Source organism: Alosa sapidissima, chromosome 17, assembly GCF_018492685.1.
Source record: "Alosa sapidissima isolate fAloSap1 chromosome 17, fAloSap1.pri, whole genome shotgun sequence".
In the NCBI taxonomy this organism is placed as follows: domain Eukaryota; kingdom Metazoa; phylum Chordata; class Actinopteri; order Clupeiformes; family Clupeidae; genus Alosa; species Alosa sapidissima.
This window is the reverse complement of record NC_055973.1, coordinates 34,770,885-34,789,985: the sequence shown is the minus strand read 5'-3', so window position 1 is coordinate 34,789,985 and position 19,101 is coordinate 34,770,885. Positions and strand designations below refer to the sequence as shown.

General features: G+C 41.9%; 1 protein-coding gene across 3 annotated transcripts in view; it reads right to left on the bottom strand.

Moving 5' to 3' along the window:
- Nucleotides 1–19,101, bottom strand: part of cacnb2a (calcium channel, voltage-dependent, beta 2a) — a 67,973-nt gene that overhangs the window by 24,239 nt on the left and 24,633 nt on the right. For all 3 annotated transcript variants that reach the window (XM_042067303.1, XM_042067304.1, XM_042067305.1), the window contains 3 exons: nucleotides 12,053–12,175; nucleotides 11,704–11,834; nucleotides 8,366–8,442 (listed from right to left, as the gene is read on the bottom strand). In XM_042067303.1, coding sequence (XP_041923237.1) covers nucleotides 8,366–8,442; nucleotides 11,704–11,834; nucleotides 12,053–12,175 — 331 coding nt within the window. The remainder of the gene's footprint in view (nucleotides 1–8,365; nucleotides 8,443–11,703; nucleotides 11,835–12,052; nucleotides 12,176–19,101) is intronic.

Genomic DNA, 19,101 nt, shown 5'->3' with positions numbered 1-19,101 from the left:
TCCACACACACCAGCATGGGAGTCGAACGCTCTAACCACTGAGCTAAAAGCCCAGGCTTCCAACTCAGCGGTTATAAGCGTTCTTAAGGTTAGGGCTGTGAGGATTTACACGTGCAACTAGCGTGCTAACTCAGTTCGCCTCCGTTACATGTGTATGCATCTGTGTGAACATGTGTTCGTAGATCTCCTTGTGTTTGGGTGTGTGTTGATACACACGGCCAGATGTACGTATATTTGCAAACGTAGCGTTATCAGCGCCATGATGAACCCGCAGAAACCGCATGCTATGACAGTTATGTTAACATCGTATTTATCAAACCTTTAGCTCATCTGGTAAATAACGCCTTGCTCCGGGGTCAGACCATTGGTCCAACATCCCGTTAGTCAGACATCCCATTAGTGCGACCATACACAGTGGGTGGAAATATTTAGGTGCAAAATAGACGTGCGCTTTAATGGGCAGTTTTCGTACATACAGGGTGCATTTTACGCTCCTCCTCCCATCTTTCTGTCACTCTCATTTTTGATTTTCAGCTACTGAACTACACACGCATGCACACATCCAGCTCAAATACTTTTTTCATTATATTTAACCCCTAGACATTTTTTGTATTAACAAATTCAAAGTCGACTTTTGAAATGCTGTTGTCTTGGACTCGTTAACCCTTAGAACCCTAAGCTGTTTTTAGGGCATTTTCACTACCTTTATTCATAAGGATTTATTCTGGTCATTGTAAGTGCCACACACACATATTATATATTGTTTTTTTCAGCAGAGTCTAGGCTATCCAGATCTGCCATCATTTAATGTATTAGTACTAGCATTGATTTTATTTTGATTTTTAAAGAATTAAAATATAAAAATCATATTATAAAAATTCTTATATTTTGACCTGTATCTCACCACAGCAAGCTCAGACCTCTACATGCATTTCATGTAGGGCAGACTGTCCTGAAACGGGCAATATAATTGCCATGTTGGAGGGATACTCTGGGGCTGAGCAATTTACAGAAATATGTGGTGTGTGATTTACGGAAATAAATGCCATTTTTTATTTAGTGATGAAAAATGACCATTCTGTGCTCCATATCTGTGACACGAACTGATCTGACCTGACTTGACCCAAGTTTGCCTGTTAGCATGTGTGACTATGGTGTATGCACTCATGATGATTCTCAACTTTTTACTGCATTGCCTTGAACAAAGTAAAGGCAAAGGTGTTTCTTTGTTGAACAAATTGGGATGCAATGTGAGCCTTGAATTGGATGCCATGCAGGAATTTGCTAGGATCTCAAAACCGGATTATGAACATGTTTTGCCATAGAGAAACACACGATAGCGTTGGATTATAAACATGCTTTGCCACAAAAACAGACAAAAACGTGGGGTAAGTCCAGCTATATGAAGTTATTATTTTGCTGTCACTTCGTCTGTTTTATAACCCAGAAGGATGTATTTGGTATCAAATGATAGCTCTGTGTCTCCTCTTTCTTCTGATATGCTTGCCATATCTATGCGATCACGGGTCCGCGAGTAATTACTCCGAGAGTAATGGGTGTGCAGCGTTGGTTTGTGTACATGACGTTAATATTTTGCAATCACTTCGTCTGTTTTTATAAGCCAGAAAGATCGATATCCATGGTACCAATGGATAGCCCTGTTTCTCCTCTTTCATCTGATATGCTTGCCATATCTATGCGATCACGGGTTCGCGAGTAATTCAAACGAGAGTAATGGGTGCGCAGGTGAACGCCAAGAAGTATAGACTTTAAATATGATGCAATTTTATTTAATTTCATGATTTTTTTACATTTTCATACTTGATCGTACAGACAAGTGCGTAGTCTCTTTGGAAAGCCCCACTTCTTCTCTGTCATAAAATACAGGTTTTATCTCGTTATGATGAACAGTCGCGGGGCAATGTAACAGAGAAGAAAGGGTGTGTTTTTTGACGCACTTTGCGTCAATCGGGTTCTAAGGGTTAATGTTGCAGCACAAGGCAGCCGTAACAGGGTGTTTGTGTGTAATTTGAGTGTGTGTGTGTATTAAGTTGAGATAGAGAGTGTGTGTTTGTGTCAGTGTGTGTATTAAAGGAATTATCCGGAGTAAAATGCACTTTAGATCAATTTACCGATGATTGGGAGTACATACGTTGAGTTGACATCCAAATCATGTCATTCGGGTGTGTTTTGAGAAAGTTCGATTTTACCGTTTTTAGTCAAAACTTGCTATCCTGGAAGTGACCCGGGCATGTCATTTCGCCGCTACAAAACGCTATTTTTATACCTCTTCTACAGTTCCAAACAACATTACACTTACGTGGTAGGGAGTAGAGGGTCCCTAAAGCCAAACCGAAGTATCCCGAGGTCTTTATGTGGTCGGATAGAGAGTCCAGAATGAATTTCATCAAGCCAGTACCTTTCCGGAAATGTTGCCATCTTTGCTGCCATCTTAAGGGGAAAGTCTGTAGGAGTCGATTGCTGAGTGTGGAGTAACACGCTCTGGAAATTCACAATTTCGTCGCCGTTTTTAAAAAAAAAAAAAAAAAACATAGTCCTACAACTTCATTTCAATTTCGAAAGAAATACTGGACTATGGTTTTTCTTTAAAAAAAAAAAAAAACGGCGACGAAATTGTGAATTTCCAGAGCGTGTTACTCCACGCTCAGCAATCGACTCCTACGGACTTTCCCCTGAAGATGGCAGCAAAGATGGCAACATTTTTTATCATGATTAAAGTAAACTAAATGATCACGGTTATCGGCATTATACGATTTATACGATTAAAATGTGATGAATTTTTCTCTAAAACTACCACCAATGTTGGAAAGAACTCATAATGGGCCTGTCCTCCATGCACAGTAGCAACAAAACTAAAGGTCAACAGAACAGCATTCATATCCCATAGTGTCATAAAAGTGGCGTGGCTCCTTTAAAGGAGAAGTTTGGTGTGATATTGACCTAAAGTGTGTTGAAATATGATACCGAGTGTGAACTTTTGTCTCATAGCTCATTGTCCCCTGCACTCCGAAATCTGGCGCTAGATAGCTGATGCTACCAACAGGTTTTCAGTGGGGGTGCCTCGGGCATCGGGCTAGCCATGCAAATAAATCACTGTTTTACACCATTTACACTCCACACTTCATTGGTAGACTTCCGAGGGCCCTGACATTCAAAACGAGACATTGAGAACTTTGAAAAAGCACTGGTAGTTTATTTCCAAGACGATTTAACAGACAGTACCTTCAGGAAGTTCACCGTTCGACGCCATCTTGAATGTAGTCCTGATAAGTCGTGCGACAAGTACAAATGAACAGGTATGATAAGGGATCAGATTCCAAAAATAATTCAGTGGAAATGCATGGATTCCAGTTGCTGCTACTGGAAGCAACTGGAATCCATGCATTTCACAATCAGTATCATGTTTTAACAAACTTTAGGTAAATATCACACCGAACTTCTTTTTAAGACAATCCTTTGGCGTGAGTTGTGGAGCTATCCAACTTGATCTAACTATGCTGTGTAGCCTGCATCATCTGATTGTAATATTTACAGATATGTAGGCTATATTTAACATTAGTTTTTTATTTGGCCTGTTATGAAATTATGCATTGACCAATTTAAGCACAGCTCAAATGCTAAGCATGCATGTATTTAAGAAGCATGCATTTCTTTTAAGAAACTTAAATACATGCATGCTTAAAATCATCAATGGTCAGTTTTCACACACCGAAATTTCGCTTCGCTCTCATTGAGGTTGAATGGAGACGAAATTCACCCTGGTTGGGCGAAATGAGAGCGAATCGCCGAGGCAGGCGAAACAAAGTTGTTGAAAGTTTAACCCTTTAGGCGCCAGAGGGTTTTTTTCGAAACGTTCGATTTTGACATCTTCATTTCAAAAGGCTATATCTTAAAAGTGATAAGAGATAGAGACTTTCTGAAAATTAGAGAAATATTAAGGATGACCAAAAGTTTATGTAGGGATTAAATGTTTATATCTAATTTGCATATTATGACGTCATATGGTGGCGGCCATCTTGGATTATAGAATTTTCATGAAAAGTTGCATGTTTGAATGATAAAATGCACCACTTCTTTCCCCCCAAAATGTCCCTCACCTTCTGTATGCTATATTGCACAATACTGAATGCTCAGGTAAATACTAAGTAGTAAACAAACTGTGTAAATCATTACTAATAAATGGCAGAAACAAACCAAATGCATGTAGCGGTAGGCTGGCCTTTTGCTGTAGTGATTTTCGATTTACTACATACAGTAGGCACTCTGATTCCATGTATGGGGCACATATATATTATTCAGATGACACACAAACACATTTAGACAAGACCTGTTTAGTTCAAAAGCTCACTTGCCACGGCAAGGCACAGATCAGGAGTGAGATGACGAGACAAGACAAGAGACAATGTTAGTATTTGTATTCTTTTTGTTGTTTTTGTTGATGTTTTTTTGTTGTTGTTTTTTTCTTAGCTGACAAAGACACACACATCACAAGGACAAGAACACACAAAAAAGAACACATAGTGTATGTCCTTAATGGTCAGGGAAATAGATAGCAAATCAACAGTGTAAATCATTACTAATAAATGGCTGACAATTTTTTTTTTTATGTAGCAGGACTTTTGCTGTAGAGATGATGACTATCCATATCCATATCCTATCCATACAGGGCCGGCATTCCCATCATCTTGTGATAGACTATGCATGGCCTAATGGCTCTCCTGCCCCGTGTCACCACCTCTGCTCCTGCTGTGAGCAGCATGGCCAGATCTGCCTCGTGCGCGCAGAGTGGAGAGAATTTGCGCAGCTCGGACTAGGCCCACTGTCATTCTCATTGCGACTCCCCACACTGCCTCTACGTTCCCCCCTAACTGTCCTATGAGCACTTCGACCTCGTCTAACATACCCAGTGGCATTAGACAAAGGCTCCACCAGGTTACTGTCGCCGCGATTGCGGAGAGGCACACAGTCAGAAGACAGAAGCTAGCGCTACATAGACATTAGGCTACCTCCAGCCTCGTTCGCCACACCACTAACACCCTGCTAACTTCCCGATGAGCACTCCGACCCCGTGAAACATTATTCCCCCCAGTGACATTGGGCAAACGATTCAACGTTTGTGCTTGGTGTAAGCTAAACTCTCACTTTGTCCTTCGTCCTCATTGCAAGGCAGGGATGCATCTGAAGCCTCACTAAACGAATCACCGTTTTCTGAAGGCAGATATTCCCCTTCAGAATCAGGGTCCGCGAATAGAAGACCCAACACTTAATTTCGGGTAAACTTTTTTGATGCCATTAGACGATAATCTAATGCAAATACTCGCTGACGTTGACAATATCGCTCTGATAAAGTGGCTCACACGCACGCTAGCTCCGGTATTGCACGCACTGATTCAATGCGCTGTAGCTCGAAGTGGCGGCATTAACATTAATTTTCAAGTGTCCCACTACTGCGACATTTTTTTTCCCATTGTTCCCATTGTCGGTTTCAAACGTCCTGCCATTTCGACACAAGGTCATTAACAGTGGCGTAGCCAGGATTTTTCAACGGAGTGGACTTTTGCGAAGTAGGCCTAGGGTGGGCATTTATTTTTTTATTCCAATATGGGCAGCATAGGCCTACAGTAATCGTCCCAACTTTAAACAACACACGATTTCATCACAGCTCAGACGATTCATGGCAAAAAAACAATAAAAGGCTACATTGATAAATAGCAGGGGCAACAGGATTGGATTCTATAATAGGCCTATGCACAATAACTTCAACCGAAAGGAGTCCAAGACAACCTGAAGGAGTCCAAGAGTGCGCCTCACACACACCAGCTCCGTTGAACAGTGTATTTTTCGTGTTTAAGAGCTAAAAAAGTTGATTAGAGAGTCACATTTGAAATGTCAGGTAGCCTAAATTATAGCCTATAGCGCGTGCATCTCAGAGGAAGAGAGATTTTGGAGAGAGAGAGAGGATTTAACCTAGGTGATGATTATTTGTGCCTGGTGGTAATTAGACTTGAGTATGGATACCTACAAATTGTTTTGAATATAAAAAGATAAACAACAAATGAAATGTGACCCTGCAAGGCGAAACCAGTTGTTTTGGTAAAATTTACAAAATTAAGTTATTGTACTCACACGAACGGCCATAAACTAAGCTTTCCAACAATATTATGTATATCGAGGGTATTGCAGATAGTACTGGGTATTGGATAGTCGCCGACCCTCATTAGATGTGGATATTTGGAGGTAAGGATAGCCTTCAAGAAACAAGGTTATCGCAGTTTCTGTAAGACATACGGCCCTTCTCCAGTCTCTCTCAAAATCAAAACACACCCAATTCACGCTTGGACTTTTCGATAATGCTTCTAAATGTTGGGACTGATGGACACTGAACTCTGGGGGTTATTTGAACGTTCGTTGTGAAGTGGTATACTGTAAAAGGAGCGTCGGATATCCCGCCGGTCTTTGCACAATTATAGGGCCATGATAATGCATGCGCTAGCCTAGAGTGGAGAGAAAGAAGACTAAATAAATATGCAGACATGTTATGTGCAATTCAACAACTACACGCATGACATATAAAAGATATAGGCTAAGCCTACCTACATTATTGTGTAGTAAATTGAGTTTATCCAACCTGCTGGCAAGCCAAAATGCGTTGTTATCATTGTCCTCTATATGCAATAAGCAACTTGAATATATCGCACATCCAGTTTCAACACCCTGATGGACACTGAACTCTGGGGGTTATTTGAACGTTCACTGAAGTGGTTTGGGCTACTGGAGCGTAAGAATTCCGCCCGTCTTTGCGCAATTGGCCATTAATTAATTAATATAGGTGGCCTGCATGCACAGAGTTTGTTTGATGCATGGAGTTTCCGACCGTTTTCCCCTGAGAGCTTAGAGAATAAAATGAGGAGAGCTACCTGTGTTTTACATAATGTGTAACATTTATTCACATGGCCAGTTCAAAATCAGCTGAGGTTTTGACTGAAATGTGCCGATATCAATTATTGGGAAAAACATTGTTTGGAGTGGATGACGGGTGGATTGTTGATGTAGCTGCAGGTGCAGATGACATGACTACAGCTCATCCATGCATAGGATGTTGGAATTTGATAGGATACAGGAACTGCAGAGATAAAGTAGGGGCATGTCTAAATAGAGGCGTAATAACGGTATGTTGTAATAGAGGGTTGTCGTAATAACGGGATGTCGTAATAAAGGGTGAACCCTGGCCGAATGTCTCACAGCAACTGCAATAACCTTGTTTCTTGAAGGCTAGGCCCTAGGCCTATACTTCGCAAAAGTCCACTCCGTTGAAAAATCCTGGCTATGCCACTGTTAATGACCTCGTGTCGAAATGGCTGGACGTTTGAAAGAAAAGGTCGCTACTCCGACAATGGAAAAAAAAATGTTGCAATAGTGGGACGCTTGAAAATCAATGTTAATGCCGCCACTTCGACAATTAGATGCCAATGTCTAAGTAGCGGCATGTCAGAATAGCTGCACGTAACCCTGTGTCGCCTTATGCAGCATTCCTCCTTGAATTAACTTGCTATGTTCAGGGAAGCAGGCCCACCCTTCCCATTGAAATTGTCAGATAGTAAACCAGAAAAGGGAAATAAGAAAATAGCGTTATTGTTTTGCCATAAATATAATTAAAGTAACGTTGTAGGCCTAATGCTGCATGTGTGTGTGTGTGTGTGTGTGTGCTTGTGTTCTGATCTGATATGGCGGCAGCCTACATTTGTTTAATTGTGATTGTTTGGTTTTCTCGGTTCTTGTTCATATGGAGTAAATAAAATGAATTACTCTGCTTTCAAGTTTTTGCTTGATTTAGTTGTTAACGTTTGAGGGGGGTATTTGAGTAAGGACTTAGAATGGGTTTGGGGAAAGTGGGGTCGCCAGACCTCGCCATACTTTTTTGTAGGGTCGCCAGACAAAAAGTTTAAGAACCACTGATCTATCCCACCAAGTAAGTTACCCAAATTCACCTGCCAGTACACAAATTCACCCGCATTTGTCTGGTGGCAGGTGCCAATTTCCATTCCTGGTGTGTGTGTCTCAGTGTGTGTATACAGTTGAGTGTGTGTTTGTGTATGTATCACTGTACTGTATGTCTCAGTGTGTGTATAAAGTTGAGTTTGTGTTTGTGTGTGTATCACTCTACTGTATGTCTAAGTTGAATTGTCACTCGTAACCACTGAGATTCCCATGCAGTGATGTTTTCCTTTTGCCTGCTTGCCATAAAGAAGCTTTAATTGGACATGTAAATCTCTCTCTCTCTCTCTCTCTCTATCTCTCTCTCTCTCACACACACACACACCCATACCTGAGGCTCAGCACTTACCAGAGGAGGGAGGGGTGGATTTTCTGGAGCTTGGTATGATGTCCCCTAAGCTGGAGGAAGAGTTTGCCATCGCCCTGCTGCAAAAGGACACAGCACACACACACACACACACACACACACACTAAGAGTTTGCCATCGCCCTGCTGCAAAAGGACACAGCACACACACACACACACACACACACTAAGAGTTTGCCATCGCCCTGCTGCAAAAGGACACACACACACACACACACACACACACACTAAGAGTTTGCCATCGCCCTGCTGCAAAAGGACACAGCATAGATAATCTGGAGCCATCGTTAACAGTCTAGCAGCTGCGTTTAGGACTAGCTGCAGGCGGGACAGGGATGATTCAGTGATGCCGGTATAGAGGGAGTTGCAGTAGTCTTGTCGTGATGTGATGAGAGCATGAATTACCCTTTCAAGATCTGGGGGGTTGAGAAGGGTCTTAATCTTTGCAATATTTCTAAGTTGAAAAAAGCTGGCTTTCACCACGTCATTTATCTGCCTGTCAAACCGGAGCTCTGAGTCAAAAATGACACCCAGATTCCTAGCATGGGGCCTATTGAGGGTGGAGAGGGGGCCTAGTGAGGGTGGAGAGGGGCCTAGTGAGGGTGGAGAGGGGGCCTAGTGAGGGTGGAGAGGGTGGAGAGGGGGCCTAGTGAGGGTGGAGAGGGTGGAGAGGGGGCCTAGGCTGCTGGAGATGGTACTGACTGAGTTTGGGGGACTAAAGAGGACAATCTCACACTTGCTTTCATTAAGCTGCAGAAAGTTGTGTGCCATCCAGGACTTAATTTCAGCAAGGCAGGATGTGAGACTGTCGATCTTGGATCGATCTGGTCGTTTGGTTTCAGAGGGAGATAAAGCTGTGTGTCGACTTTAACTGGTAGGCCCGTGTGTCCATAGTTTATGCGTACGTGTGCATGTGTGTGTTTGTATGTGTGAGTGTGCATGCATGTGTTTGTATGTGTATGTGTGCGTGTGTGTGTTTGTATGTGTATGTGTGTGATTGTATGTGTGCGTGTGCATGTGTGTGTTTGTGTGTGCATGTGTGTGTTTGTATGTGTACGTGTGTATGTGTACGTGTGCATGTGTGTTTTTGTATGTGTACATGTGCATGTGTGTTTTTGTATGTGTACGTGTGCATGTGTGTGTTTGTATGTGTGCGTGTGCATGTGTGTTTTTGTATGTGTATGTGTACGTGTGCATGTGTGTGTTTGTATGTGTGTGTGTGCATGTGTGTGTTTGTATGTGTATGTGGTAGTATAGTGGTTAAGGAGTGGGACTAGCGTGATGGGTGGTGGTAGTATATGGGTGGTGGTAGTATAGTGGTTAAGGAGCTGTGCTAGCGTGGTGGGTGGTGGTAGTATATAGTGATTAAGGAGCTGTGCTAGCGTGGTGGGTGGTGGTAGTATAGTGGTTAAGGAGTGGGACTAGCATGCCTGAGAAGTAGCCTGAAAAGTTGTGGGTTCAATTCCCAGCTTCCACCGTTGTTGCTCCGGACAATGTAGTCCCTTTTAAAATAGTTGACATGCAAGTCACTTTAAACAGTGTCTGATCAATATGTGTGTATGTGTGTGTGTGTGCTCCCAGATAGCAATTTCCTTTGGGCCGAATCTGCATAAAAGCCTTTAGATCCGCCTGTAGCGGACATACGGTATCTGACTGTGGGCCAGATATGCTCCTGATAGAGGCTTTAGCTCTGCTAGTAATGCTGTTTTATCACCGGTTTACAGATTTGTCCCAGGTCCGATTTACGCAACTCAACTGGAAGTCAGGAGATGCGTTTAAAATACAAAACACTGATTTGGCCCAAACCTGTGATACGGATATGAGCCGAAGGACCATTTTTTCACAGCAGACCCAGGTGGTAATGATATTAATTAAGGTGCTGATTCTGCTAAATTGACCTTTCCCTACTTCATTGTCAACTGGCTGCTAAAGAAAAAAAAAAGGTATTTTGGAATGGCACAAATTTAGAAACCATGGGGGTGCACTATGTTCCCATGGCCACTTCATTTCTACAGTAAGGCTGGAAAAGAAGATATAGTTGGCTCAATATTGATCATATGTTCGTTTCATTATTTTTATTATTACCTAGCAGTGGTAAAAGTAGTCAATTGTTGTTTGTGTCAGATCAAACAGTGCTATGAAACAACCCCATATTCTTGCCACGCATGCAGAAGTCCAAGCACTAACGTTAATCAAGGATCTTTGGTTTACGCACTATCAATCTTTTGACATGATTTGCCAGCCTGCGGTTGGACTAGGACAGAGCCCAACTTTTCAAGGTAGGCTATCTGCTTTTTATCTCTGTTGGTTTATTCAGAGACAACAACAAGCAGCCGAGCGATTGATAACTTTACTGTAAGTTTATACTATTATTTTCCAGCAATATAGGCTACTAGCTTAGCTTGAGCAAAACAGCCATCACCTATTTTGGAAAAAACAGTGATAACGCTAACAGGATCACTGATGATAAAAACGAGTGTAATTGTGACTAAAAAAACGAGTGTAATTGTGACTTAGCCTATTTTCAAAAAGGAATAAATGGCTAATGTTTATTTTGTGTTGTTTCAGATTGACCATGGAGATGACTGAGGAAGACAGCCTGAATATCGATGGGAACAGTGGAATTAACACGACTTGTCTGGGATTGCACTTCTACAGCCAGGTTGTTGAATAAAAAAAATAATAAGACACTTATTTGTAAAGTTTTTTTTACCCCCCTATTATGTTTGTAGCCTAGCTTATGTTTATTAGTTGATCTGTTGGGAAAACGTTACGAACTTTAGCCTGGGTGAACCTATAACGAACCTGTTAGCAAATGTGTAGCAAACAGATTTTTCAGGATAATTAATTAGCAACCAATCACATTTCACATGTCAATAAAGCCAGCTGATATCTGATAAACGGGTCCGTACCACACACAATAAAGCGGACCCGTATTGCATATGATAAGCAGATCTGGAACACGTCATTAACACAGACTATCATACGGAACTGGGCCAGTCTTAGCCCTCCGTCAAACGGATCCAGACCAGTTTTGGACCGATGTGCGTTTGGACGCCGGATCAGATCCATTATGCAGATCCGTGCCGGACGTTGTGGTAGGTGTGGCCCAGTTCCGTCCCAGTGTATGTTTGCTATCTGGGCTGATGATGAATGTAAATGTGTGTGTGTCTGTGTGCTGATGAATGTAAATGTGTGTGTGTGTGTGTGTGTGTGTGTAGGCTGATGAATGTAAATATGTGTGTGTGTGTGGGCTGATGAATGTAAATATGTGTGTGCTGATAAGTGTGTGTTTGGGTATGTGTGTGTGTGTGTGTGTACCTGAACTTGCTGTGCTTGGCCCGGTGTTCCTGCTGGAGGCGGCTGGTCTCCAGCTTGACTGGACTCGGGATGAATCCCACCTCACTGCTCTCCTTCACCAGACGCCCAATCCACCAGTTGTTGTTAAACTTCTACACACACACACACAAGCAGAAGTGTGTATAAGTGTGTGTATGTGTGACACACAAGCATAAGTGTGTATGTGTGTGTGTGTATGTGTGACACACAAGCATAAGTGTGTATGTGTGACACACAAGTATACGTGTGTATGTGTGTGTATGTGTGACACACAAACATTAGTGTGTATGTGACACACAAGCATAAGTGTATGTGTGTGTGAGGAACAAACCTCTTTGACATGGAGAAAGTCTTTGGCTTCAAATGCAACAGCCATTCCGGGCACAGGGACCTCGTCCTCCGGAACAGGAGAGAAGCTGACATTGGTGCGCACTGCAAATGCCACTGGCTTAGTCTGACACACACACACACAAACACGCACAGACACATATAAACACACACACACACAAACACGCACAGACACACATAAACACACACACATAAACACACACACATAAATACACACACATAAACACACACACACACACATAAACACACACACACACAAACACGCACAGACACACATAAACACACACACACACAAACACGCACAGACACACATAAACACACACATAAATACACACACATAAACACACACACATAAATACACACACATAAACACACACACATAAACACACACACATAAACACACACACACACACATAAACACACACACACACAAACACGCACAGACACACATAAATACACACACATAAACACACACACATAAATACACACACATAAACACACACACACACACAAACACGCACAGACACACATAAATACACACACATAAACACACACACACACACACAGGATTAGTGTGATGGCCAGACACATGGATCATCATGATGTCCATCAGATGGAGAGTGAAGGGAGATTAACAATGGTGTGTGTGTGCATGTGTGTGTATGTGTGTTTATGTGTGTCTGTGCATGTTTAAGTGTGTGTGTGTGTGAGTATTTTACCTTAACAGGTCTGTCTATATAGATTTATAGATAAATAAGAGATACCTTATTTACCCAGAAGGAAGTTAAGGAAGTTATGTGTGTGTGTGTGTGGTAGGTACCGTTACAGGTTTGCTGTCTACATTATTGTCAGGGTGTGGGGTAACGCAACTACGCAAATCAAAACAGTGGTGTGATAATTGAGCCAGTAGAGAAATAACTGTTCAGAATTAATCTGTAGCCTTGGGTAGGCTTCTACGACGTTTTTAACAGGCTACGCTATAGAGGCTTAGACAACTACAGTATGACTCACGTTTTGGTTTCGTAAATTAATTTGCCCTACTTCTTGACTGCAATGTAGTCAATTGACTGTTTGACATGTCATTTTTATTTTTCTGTACAATAAACAAATACTTCTGCTTTATGCCGCAGAATTACATTCATATTTGGAACTTACATAGTCCAATGCATCGTTACACTATGTTAGTGTTTCCCAAAACCATAGTAGCAACGAACGTTCGCAACCACTATCGTAAAGTTGTGTATAGTTACAACTACACCTCTCGACCTGTGGTAGAATGCTAGTAGAAGCATAGTTCCAGGGATCTTCATGTCAAAGACGTCACTGACGCCAGTTATTTGTTTGCAAATTAATAATTATAAATATATTTAGGTTTCTAATTGATATTTACACTTCTAACCACCATACATCCATATTTTAAAATTTCCAAGGCAGAAAATACATAAATTAAAAGTCAATTTGCAGCCATGTGCACGTAAGTAAAAGTCACACACCTGCAGATAATAATAAGGTGGTGTGCACTTTTTGACGAGTCAGCTGAGAATATGTAGCCTTTGATTTTCATGGAGGGGGAGGGGGGTCCTTGTTAGTTTACGCAAACCAAGCCAAGAAGGCTGATTCTGATTTTGATAATATGATCTGCACAAAAGATAAACTTAGGTAAACAACGATGTCAATATTGTTGTCAAAAACTTAACCCAGATTCGAACTCTTGGACAGGGGACTGGTAACTGCTGTGCAACGGCGGCGGTCATCTGCCGGCCTTAACGCAATGCGCCACAGAAGTATGTGCAGGTGCCCGTTCACGTGCTACTAAACGTCATTAACTCTACCTTAGTCCAGACTAAGTTTGGAAACTATCATGGTCCAAACTTACAGTACTATGTAAGTACGACAGTTTTGGGAAACAGTCGCAACTTACATGTTGGTTAGTTAAACGATGCATCCTGTTAAAAAGCTAACCTCCGTAGTTGTACGGGAAACGCACCCCAGATCAGCTTGTAGGCCATTAGCAATCTTTTTATTTTATTTTATGAACCCTACACAGTAGATCACATGCCACATTTTCACTTTCAATAGACAGATGCAATAGCCATTGGTCAAGTATTGAGTGTAAAGCGATTAAGATAGTACCCTATACAAAAAGTACTTCATACTATCATAAAAATTCGTTAAAACGAATAGCATTTTGCAACTTGACAAAACACTGGATTAAATATCGTAGGCACAGGAGAAAACTTGTACATCCATTGGCCCGTGGGGAGATCACATGCCAGTTGCCTCTCCCATCAGTGCTATGACTCGTTCGGCTGTGAGCTTGTTTCGCCAAAAAAAACTCTATTGCAGATATCAATGCGTCTTTGTTCATGGGTTTGGCCTCACAGCAGAGGCTTAGACAACTATGACCCACATTTTGGTTTCGTAATTTGCCCTACTTATCGACTGCAATGTAGTCAATTGACTGCTTGACAGGTTATTTTTATTTTTCTGTACGATAAACAAATACATCTGCTTTATGCCGCAGAATTACGCACTTGGCCAGCCTATAGAACGGGCACATTTTGGAGAGAATAGAGAATGTACGCATGCAAGAATCTGTAGGCAATTTTTGGCTGGTTACCAGCAAACAATGTTTAATGCAGGGGTCTCAAACACCCGGCCCGCGGGCCAAATCCGGCCCGCGTCCTGCCCAATTCCGGCCCGCGACGTATGACAAAATAATAATGTAATCCGGCCCTTGAGGCTATTAATTGCGACAAACAACGATACTGATTAAAATAGACGATAGATCCAGGTACGGTGACATCTCATTTGTAGGCCTACTCTGCTCCACTATGTGCAAGACATCCAGAGCTTGATTCAAACCCAAAATCGCTGCGCAAAGTTTTCAGGAAATACTTGTATTACACGCGAGAAACACAAAGACGTGCATATGTAATGACGCGGAAGCGATGCAGGCCATAGTGTTGCAGAAATTGAAGCAGAAATAGGCCTACACCAAATGTTGAAAAACGTTCACGTGTGATTAAGTCTTAGGTAAGCTATGTTATTCACCTATTCTAATTCTGAAGGAGAATATCCTTTTGGAGATTATGATCGATCGTCTATGACAGTGATAGTCACGGTGCGTCTGTGAATGGAGGTGCGTGTATACAACGGTGTCCACTAAGCATACCATGCTTGTTTCGACCCTCTGCCCAACATAGCTTGGAGGTTGCAGTGGTAATCGTGATAGTGTCCGTAATGGATGTGGTACAGACAGCAGGGCTAGTAGAAATAGGGCTCTAAAGAACTACAAAGTCACCCGCAATATGATGCAAACTTCTGGGTACTGCAGATTACCCGCGATAGGAACTGTTTGACCAGAATACTTTATTGTAGGCCTATATTGTAGTAATCTATTACTAAACCACAACATCTTAGGTGTTTTCCTGTTAATTTGTTATGTGGGTAATATGAAAAAAGGAAAGTAAACCTGCTTAAATATGTTCATCCAGTATTTACTGAAAGGTGCATAATTTGAGGTGCTTGCCATCCAGTGACAAATTACATGGGTAAATTTACCCCCTTCATAAACTTTTGTTTTACTCAAAGATTTTTACATTTACAGTAGGACTTTATCTCTTACCACTTTCAAGCCATGGCCTTTTGACATTTTGATATAAAAATCCAATGGTGTTGGCAATGGCTTTCTTAACCCTGATGCCTAGTTTGCCAGGTTTAAAAAAGTTATGAGAGGAAATATTTTTATTTGGTGTGAAACACACACACATACCTGTTTTTATGTTTTTCATTTATTTTATAATTTGTATTAATATTTATTTTATCCTTATTTTATTTATAAGCTAAGGTTGCTAGCACAGGTGTCTAAAACTAGATAAAAACACTTGCACTTTCTGTTTGCAGTTTTGTGTGGTATTTGAAAAAAAGAACATTGCATTTTCAGAAATAGCCGGCCCTCCAATCAGATGACGTTGGCAGAATTGGCCCCCAGCTCATTTGAGTTTGAGACCCCTGGTTTAATGCATTAACTCAAGACGTCAAACATTTTCTAAACAATACAAACAGAAAGGATGCAGCAGGCAGCAAATGTAGAAGAGTCATTTCCAGTGGAAGAACAAAATGCTGAATGAAACCCAAAGATATGAAGGCATATCTGGCAAGTTGGGGGTTCACTCTTTATTACGACATCCCATTATTACGACAACCCTCTATTACGACATACCGTTATTACGACATGCCTCTATTTAGACATGCCCCTACTCCGATTTTTTTAGTACCACTATTCCGACATTAGGCTACCGATCCTCATTTTCAATTTATCTCTGCAGTTCCTGTATCCTATCAAATTCCAACATCCTATATGCATGGATGAGCTGTAGTCATGTAATCTGCACCTGCAGCTACATCAACAATCCACCCGCCATCCACTAAACAATGTTTTTCCCAATAATTGATATCAGCACACATTTCAGTCAAAACCTTAGGTGATTTTGAACTGGCCATGTGAATAAATGTTACACATTATGTAAAACACAGGTAGCTCTCCTCATTTTATTCTCTAAGCTCTCAGGGGAAAACGGTCGGAAACTCCATGCATCAAACAAACTCTGTGCGTGCAGGCCACCTATATTAATTAATTAATGGCCGTCAATCAATGGCCAATTGCGCAAAGACGGGCGGAATTCTTACGCTCCAGTAGCCTAAACCACTTCAGTGAACGTTCAAATAACCCCCAGAGTTCAGTGTCCATCAGGGTGTTCAAACTGGATGTGCGATATAGTTGCTTATATTGCATTTTAGAGGACAATGATAAAGCCATGTGCAACGCATTTTGGCTTGCCAGCAGGTTGGATAAACTCAATTTACTACACAATAATGTTGTAGGCTAGGCCTATATCTTTTATATGTCAGGCGTGCAGTTGTTGAATTGCACATAACATGTCTGCATATTTATTTAGGCTTTCTCTCGACTTTAGGCTAGCGCATGCATTATCATGGCCCTATAATTGTGCAAAGACAGGCAGGATATCCAACGCTCCTTTTACAGTAAACCACTTCACAACGAACGTTCAAATAACCCCCAGAGTCCAAGCGTGAATTGGGTGTGTTTTGATTTTGAGAGAGACTGGAGAAGGGCCGTATGTCTCACAGCAACTGCGATAACCTTGTTTCTTGAAGGCTATTCTTACCTCCAAATATCCACATCTAATGAGGGTCGGCGACTATATCCAACACCCAATACTATTTGCAATACCCTCGATATACATATTGTTGGAAAGCTTAGTTTATGGCCGTTCGTGTGAGTACAATAACTTAATTTTGTAAATTTTACCAAAACGACTGGTAGGGTCACATTTCATTTATTGTCTTATCTTTTTTTATTCAAAACAATTCGTAGGTATTCATACTCAAGTCTAATTACCACCAGACACAAATAATCATCACCTAGGTTAAATCCTCTCTCTCTCTCCAAAATCTCTTCCTCTGAGATGCACGCGCTATAGGCTATATAATTTAGGCTACCCAACATTTCAAATGTGACTCTCTAATCAACTTTTTTAGCTCTTAAACACGAAAAATACACTGTTCAACGGAGCTGGTTTGTGTGAGGCGCACTCTTGGACTCCTTGAGACGCGACTAACCTTTCAGTTGAAGTTCTTGTGCGTAGGCTATTATAGAATCCAATCCTGTTGCCCCTGCTATTTATCAATGTAGCCTTTTATTTTATTTTTTGCCATGAATCGTCTGAGCTGTGATGAAATTGTGTGTTGTTTAAAGTTGGGACGATTACTGTAGGCCTATACTATACTACCCATATTGGAATAAAAAAATAAAGGCCCACCCTAGGCCTAGCCTACTTCGCAAAAGTCCACTCCGTTGAAAAATCCTGGCTACGCCACTGTTAATGACCTTGTGTCGGAATGGCAGGACGTTTGAAAAAAGGTCAAGTGTCGCTACTCCGGCAATGGAAAAAAAAATGTCGCAGTTGTGGGACGCTTGAAAATTAATGTTAATGCCGCCACTTCGACAATTAGACGCCAATGTCTAAGTAGCGGCATGTCGGAATAGCAGCATATAACCGGCAAGTTGTTATTTTTTGAAGACGTAGATGGTTGGGCTATAGGCCTAGTTTGCAAGAAAGAAACATAAAGCGTGAGCATGCCACACTATCCACAGCTGTGGTAGCGGGGGTAGGAGGATTACTGTTAGCGCAAGATTTATATAAAATTCTTCAACAGAAGGCCTGCCTCGAATGCAGGCTTGCCCAAATAAAAGGCCTGTGGTTTGCGTAGCCTACAGTAAGTAGGTCTTAGTGAGTTAGGAGTCCTCTAGACTTCTTTTAAGCTGTCTCAGAGGTGGAAAGTTGCGTTCGTTGGATTAACAATTCATAGACCCTTGGGAATGTGAATTGGGCGGTCAGTTAATAGGCCCGTTTAAGGCATGAGCGCATCTGTGAGGCCAAGCCTCACCAAGTAGCCCGTTTGTTTACAACTAACATTACATTTAATTAAACTGCTTATAGGCTATGCAGAAATAGTTTCAACATTTTGAATATCAGTGTCGGGTGAATTGGGAAATGCCTTATGGCTGAAAGCTGCTTGGGATCCCCCCTGTCAAGCAATAACCATACAAAAAGTTAAAAACAGATGACATGATGCGCTTCACTGACATAATGCGCAAATATTACAACAGATTCGATTGCCCACCCCCCAGCCCCCACCCCACCTCATTACCAGTGCAACACTCACCCCCACCATCACTGGATATTGCACCCCTCCCCCACATGGCTACCACGAACAAAGAGGTGACAACGACCTCAGTCAACAGCCATCAGACACACAGACCTCAGATGCTGCCCCCCTCCCCTCCCTTCCCCCCCTCCATCATCACTGCTGATCAGGCTATCGCACCTCTCCCCCACATGGTGACCACGAGCAGTGCGACAACAATGACTTCAGCCAATGGCCATCAGTCTCTAGCCACACGACAACCCTCACAAAAGCACCCCTCCTCCTCCTCACCCTCCA